The sequence below is a fragment of the Acomys minous genome (assembly GCF_964271855.1).
Source record: "Acomys minous genome assembly, chromosome: 1".
In the NCBI taxonomy this organism is placed as follows: Eukaryota; Metazoa; Chordata; class Mammalia; order Rodentia; family Muridae; genus Acomys; species Acomys minous.
In genome coordinates, this window is record NC_140483.1 from 31,210,199 (window position 1) to 31,217,341 (window position 7,143).

The window sequence follows — 7,143 nt, forward strand, 5'->3', positions numbered from 1 at the left end:
ATTACCTTATTGACTGGTAGTCTCTTTTAATTAGTTTATTTGACTACTAATTTTTAAAAATGATTTTGACAGTTAGAATATTACCATATTATTGTTTTTCCTTTGCTAAATTTGTTATTTGTTTCTGTTTTGTCCTCCATATTATTTATTTCTACTCTTTTTGGTTATAAATATTTTACTTGATTCTTTTCCTTAGCATATCCAGCATAATTTTTTATAGAGTTACTGTAATGATTGCTTGTTTACAGTCTACATTTACAACCAACCTACCTCCACTTTCAAATAAAGCCATTACTTAACTACACAATACTACTAAATTCTGTCTCCCATCACTTGCATTATTGCTATCACTTATTCTTTTATGCATATACATACATAGCTTATATACACATACAAAACATATTGGTGTTAACTTAAAGATTGTTAACCAGTTAAGGCTAAGAAAACAAATGTGTTCTCTTTTCTTATTTCTTCTTTCTAAACTATTAATATTTTTACAAGGCAGGTCTGTGGACAACAGTTTCCTCAATATTGCATATTTCTCCTCTTTTGAAGAATGCATAAATAAGATAAGAATTACATCTCATTTTTCCCTCCTCTAAAACAGAATTTTAAGAAATCCACATCTTACTGTTTCAGATGTTACTTTTGGGTTTTGTTTTGTTGTTTTTGTTTTTCTTTCTTGTCATTCTGTTGAGATACACCCTAGTTATGGATCATAGGCTTCCTTTTGAATTAGAAAGTTACATGGGTGTAGAATTTTCTTTGTAAGAGTAGTTTAGAGTCTTTAGCTTAAGTTGTAGGAATGAAGTTTTCTGATAATGTTAAATTGCAATTCCAAAAATCTACTTATCTTTCCTTAAATGTTAGGGTGTATTAACACATACTTAGCCTTTGATCTTAACTTTCACAGAGTGAGCATTTGGGGTTGTGGTAGTCTAGTGTGCTCTCCCTCGTTGTCTCAAGTGGAGGGTTTTTATCTGGATAAAGTGGATATTTATTTCCCCAATATAATGCATAGATTAGAAGTCATTGGTCTTTATTGGTTACACCTGGAAGGTCTAAATACTTACTAGTCTAAAGAAACATTTTTGCCTCTTTCTGAACCAATATGATGATCTTATTAAATCCCTTGTTTATCCTGTTTAATTTACAATGCTTTCCTTGTTTATTATGTTCATTTTTATCTTGTTTTACCTCAGTTCTATTTTTATGGCTTAATTCTGACTCAAGGTATTACATTTTATAATATGCCTGCATATTTACTGAGGTTTTTTTTATGTGACTTCAATCTTTTTTCTTAAGACTTTTTTTTTTTCATTATATCGCTAAACCTCTGAATTACATTTTTTTTTTTAACTTCTTTTGAGACAGGATCTCTCTATGTAGCCCTGGCTGTCCTGGAACTCACTGTGTAGATCAGCCTGGTCTCTGACTCACAGAGACCTACCTGCCTCTGCTGGGATTAGAGGTGTGTGCTACCACACTGGCCCCATGAGTGACTGTTCTCATTCTTCTTTAATCCTGTGTTAGATTTGCTGGGCTCTTTAGATCTCTAGATAGATATATTTTGAATAATAGAAAATTGTCAGCTGTGATTTTTTTCCTCTAGACACATACCTATTCCTCAATTTCTTAAGTATAAAATGTCATAAACGTATTAATCCATCTCTCTGTATGCTCTTAACCTTGTAAAATTTTCTTTTTAAAAAATTTCTTTTAAAATTATGTGTGTGGCTGTGTGAATGGAATACATTTTCTTTGTCATATGTTTTTTGGTGATTGGGTTTTTCTAAACCACACAATCTACAGCTAGATCTAACTTGTTCTTAAATTCATCCATTGAGTTTTAAATTTTATCTACAACATCTTCTGTTCCTAGGAGATCTTTATATTTTGTTTAAAAGTCTTGTCTTATGTCTTGAGATATTTTACAGTTTTTCAATTTTTAAACATACTCAAGTATAGTGTCCTTATTGCCCATGTTTGAGATGAGGCACAGTCACAGTCACAGTGATACGGCCATTAGACGATCTAGTCTGTGTTTGATCATGCTAACATCATAAGTGTGTGTAAATCTGTTCATTTGCTTGTGTTTGTGGACCCTTGTTCAGGATGTGCTGTGACTTTGTGTGCTTTCTCGTTTTGAAAATTATCTGTAGGGATATTTTAAGAGTTAGGTTGTAGAGTCTTTGGCAGCTGCTCCGTGGTTTTCGTTTTGCCTTTTTCTTTTCCTACCACATTAATCTACAGTGTGGACTAACACAGCATTCCTAGAAGAAGGCATTGTGGTATGTTTAGAAAGCAGCTGGAGACAAGTGGCTTGACAGAAGTGCCGACTCAGAGGAAATGTTGGGATACTTGGAAGTGTTTAATGACCTTTTCAGGAGCTTTTTGGGAATAATAATACAAGTTGTCGTTGATTCGGTCATGTTATTAATAAGTTTTTGGTTTAATAAGCTTTATGATAAATTAGTGTGTCAGACTAAGAACTGTTTTAACAAGTTGCATAGGGCTGAACTTCCATAGCTCTGCTTAGAGGTTTGTGCCTATCTTTGGAGGGAAAGGAGGGAGAGTCCGAATATGTTTTGAGTAACAGAATTTTTAAGACTTAGATGAATCTGTAGATCTAATTATCATGCCAAAATGTTTTTTCATATGTGATCACATGTACTACATGTTCAAACTGTTTCTATATTTTAGAGTTAATAGTTTTAATCAGAACTATAAAATGTTAGAAAATGCATTCCTAAATCTCTCTTTTTCTTCTAACTAGCATCTATACTTAACAGGCATCATTAATGAATCTTCCTGGCTATCTTCTAGGGATTACCCGTAGGCTTGGTATTGGCTTGCTCAGTAATGCTATTTTTCTCATCTGATGGGGAATGAGTCTGGTCCCATAAAAAGACCCTTATTAATTGATAACTTCATTCAAAATCTAAAATGGAAATACACTTATTTGAATTTTGGTTGGCTTCAGGGTTGATGACCAACCTTCCGATAACTTTGACCAAATTCAAATTCATAGCCCACCTTGCCCATTCTGGCTTACTAATTTTCAATGTAGAAATAATGGTTACCCTGATACCTATCATCTGTTTCATTAATAAAGTAATCACTAATGTTGTTTTGCATGTTTAGTCATAGCATAATCCACTTTTCATTTTACACCCCTTTTCCTTATTATAGTAGACCCGAATGATTTGTACATCGTAGAACCCCTCAAGTTCTCTCCAGAAAAAAAGGTAATACTCTTTCTTTTCAAGTTCGTTGTAAGCTATCTGGTAATAAATGGAAAACAAATATTGAAATGTTAATGTGTATTCCTTGTCATTTTGTTTATTTTAATTTTTTGTTTTGGGTGAGTTTTGTTGGTTTTACATTTGTTTAATGTGTGAGGGGCAGTTACCCTGTGAATTCTTGGCACTAAGTGCCTTTACCTGCTAAGCCATCTTGCTGGCCCTACTGTTTGTTTTTGAGGCACACTGTAGCTCAGGCTAGCCCTGACTAGCATCAGAGTCACTGCATTCCTCCTGCCTCAGTCTCTGAAGAGCTGGGATAATAGATGTGAGCCATCATACCCAACCATAATGCTAATTTTTTTCCTTTGTTTGTTTGAGATAAAGTCTTGTGTATGCCAGGAAGGCCTCAAACTTGTTATATACCTGAGAATGACTTTGGTCTTCTGTTTGTACCTTCTGGGTATAGGTGCTTAGGATTGAAGGCATTCATTGCCACATCCAGTTTGATGCAGTACTCAGGATCAAACCTGGGGCCTCCTGTCTGCTGTACAAGCACTTTACTAACTGAATTGTAGTCCCAGTTCCCATATGTTCATTTTCATTGGTGATAATGGTACAAATAAATGTTTAGAAGGGTCATTAAACTGTGGCCTATTTTGTATAAAATAGAAAAGTATTTTCTCATGCTTAAAGGATTACAAAGTAAAAACCAAGAGTACATTAGAGGGACACTTAAGAAGCCCCAAAAGCCTAAAATCTTACTATCCACCCCTTTAAAGAAAAGTATATGCTGATTCTTAGATGATAGTCATTATTTACTGAGCTTCTGATGCCTGCCAGACACAGTGCAAGCACTGTTTCTGTAATCCTCTCCACCACCTATCAGTTATTGTCCCCATCTTAAAAACAAGAACACACACAGAGGCTGTGCTGTACTTAGATGTCCCATTAGATAGTAGGCAATACTTTGTATCTTCTTAGTATTTCCCGCCTTGGCTATAAAGTCTGCGTTTTCTCTTTTATGTCTCAAATTATGTAATATTTATTTTTGATTAGCAATTAGAATTTTAGATTAGTGCTAAGTACGTTAGGATTTAATTCTATTTTGTAATTTAGGCAGGGATCCAAATCTCTAAAGTTTGATTTTTCTCATGTAGGAGCCAAGAACAAACCTTTCAAGGTTGCTATATAAAATACACATGAAAGTAACCAGTATAACATCAAATACATAGAGGTATCCCAATGTTAGCTATCACTACCTGACTGTATGCTGAAGTGGCCATCAACAGGTGAAACTTTGAACAGAGTCGCATTTACAAAATAGGATGTCAATGACACTCTATTCACAGCAGAACCGTGCGTGCGTGCATGAGAGAGAGAAGAGAGAGGAGAAACACTGACTGTTCTACTTCTCATTGGCACTGCCACTTTTTTCTTACATCTTATCTAACTTATCTAATAAGTTAATTTCTGTGCTTCCTTTTATTTCTGTTATAGAAGAAGCGTTGCAAGTATAAAACTGAAAAAATTGAGACAATCAAGCCTGCAGATCCATTGCAACCTATAGCCAATGGAGACATAAGAGGAAGAAAGCCCTTTACGAACCAGAGAGATTTTTCTAATATGGGAGAAGTTTATCACTCTTCTTACAAGGGCCCTCCATCCGAAGGAAGCTCAGAAACTTCGTCACAGTCAGAAGAGTCCTATTTTTGTGGCATTTCGGCTTGTACAAGTTTGTGCAATGGACAGACCCAAAAGACAAAAACTGAGAAGAGGGCTTTAAAACGAAGGCGGTCTAAAGTCCAAGACCAAGGGAAGTTAATAAAAGCTCTTATACAGACTAAGTCGGGGTCATTGCCGAGCCTCCATGACATAATCAAAGGAAACAAGGAGATCACCGTGGGAGCGTTTGGCGTTACAGCAGTCTCGGGACATATCTAATAGGAACTGAACATTTATACTGAAGACTTTTTTGTTGTTCTTTGAAGAACAGCCTATGGTATTTGAAGGGTTTGGGGAGGGATAAAATATTGGGGAAAGTATTCAGAAATTATGTTTTTTGGGTTCTTTTGTGTTTTTTGTTTTGTTTTTGTTTTTGTTTTCTTTTCAAAAAGTAGACGGGATTGTGTCAATCTTGGCTGATGAACTACAGTTTTACAAGGCTGATCACTTCCTATAAGGATGATTATAGACATTTTATAAAGATTTTTTTCACAGATAATTACTGGGACAAAAGTAATTTGCAAGCCTAGTTCTGTGGGTGGATAGGAGTGAAAGCCTAAACCTCTTCCTTCAGCTTGGTTCCCATTTCTTGCACCTTCCCATATTTATGTGCCTTTTGTCTATTTATAATGCCACTGGGAGAGGAGAGAGAAAGCTTTTCTTGTCATTTGATTTGTTTTGTGACTTTATTAGGTTTTGAAGCTGCGAACACTACAAGGCTCTAAGGTGGTCTGTGCCTGAAGCTCAGCAATTTGGGTCAGTTGCATAAAGATCCTACAGACTTGCCAACTTAGAATTTCTCAGCAGTCTCACTGGAAATAAACACTTGGTGAAATTTTCTGAAGTCCTTTTAGATAAAAGGTGATGATTTCACCCTTGTTCTCATTTAATTTAGTTGGATTGGGTTATTTTTTCCTGAGTTATTAACTCAGTGAAATGATAAGATATTTTCTTGGAAATGACAGGTATTTGAAAACAAATTTATTATAAATTCACCTTTAAACACACCTAACTATTTGTGATGATTTCTTTACACTGAATTCTGAATGTTCACAGTAAACACTAATCTTCCAAATTTTCACTTCACCAAGACAAGGTTTCCCATGGTCCAGTCACTGCCTTTGTACATAGTCACAGACCAGCCAGTGAGTGTGTCAGGACTTGTTCAGTCTAATTGGTTAAGTCTGGCAGGATTATGATTCCTTGATGTTTGCTTTTGTTGGCTACAATGTGCAGATGTATATGTATGTGTGTCAGTGTCTGTCTTCATTTGTCCTTTTATCCCCTAAGGAATTGTCAGTATCTGAGTAAATTGATTTCCTGATGTGTGATTGTACAGAGATGAGTGAAAGTGAAATGTGTTTCTTTTTGAGAGAGAATTGACCATTTTATGTTGTAAAATTTAAGTTATAACTTATTGAGCACTTTTGTTAATAATTGTTTTTAAACTTGTCTAATACCTGTCTTGGTATTGTTTGTAATGTGATTTATTTAAAGCCTTTTTTGTTTAAGTTGCTGCTTTAGATTAACAGTATGTTTTAGGAGACGATTTTCCCCCTTCCAGTCTGCACAATTAGCCATTGAGAGCAATAGGGCCTGATGGTGTAGCAGGCCCTTGAGAAGTCCAGATGAGAGCAGAGCGTGGGTGGTCACACTGTCTGTGTGTTGTGAAAAGAGGGTCTTAAATATGTAACTACAGAGCTGTAGTACCATTAGAAACTGTGAATTTCCAAATAAATCTGAACACTTGTCTTTATTAATTACTGGCTCTTCTGTCCTTTAAAAGATTGCACAAATTTAATATAAACCTCTGATCATAGATTTAAGGTTTTTTGCCATCTTTCAGGCTAAATATGTCAGCATTGCTCACAATTCAGGCAACCATAATAGACATGTTCACCTAAGCATTATGTTCTCTAATAAACACTAAAAAGACAGCTCTGGTATTTAGTACAATGATTATCTACCTAGAGAATTAAAGTTTTAGTCTGAGTTTTATTTCTCCTCCAGATTATAATTACATATAAGAGGAGAAAAAACAAACAAGAACCCAAACCTTTAATGAGTGAGGATTCCTGCCAACAGCAGATTTGTGTCTGTTAAAATGCAGCAAAGTCCAAGGGCTGTAAAGTCCTAAAATTTTTAATTACTGCTCCATTTTTGGAGGATTTGTAGC

At 35.2% G+C, this 7,143-nt stretch overlaps 1 protein-coding gene across 7 annotated transcripts in view; it reads left to right on the forward strand.

The window, feature by feature from the left end:
- SUCO (SUN domain containing ossification factor) overlaps positions 1–6,727 on the forward strand; it is a 55,766-nt gene extending 49,039 nt beyond the window's left edge. For 6 of the 7 annotated variants that reach the window (XM_084799614.1, XM_084799615.1, XM_084799613.1 and 3 more), the window contains 2 exons: positions 3,193–3,248; positions 4,743–6,727. In XM_084799614.1, coding sequence (XP_084655740.1) covers positions 3,193–3,248; positions 4,743–5,186 — 500 coding nt within the window. In that variant the 3' untranslated portion in view covers positions 5,187–6,727. Of the gene's footprint in view, positions 1–3,192; positions 3,249–4,742 lie in introns of those variants that run through there. The other variant, XR_014782695.1, reaches the window with a different exon arrangement.
- The last annotated feature ends 416 nt before the right edge of the window (positions 6,728–7,143 follow it).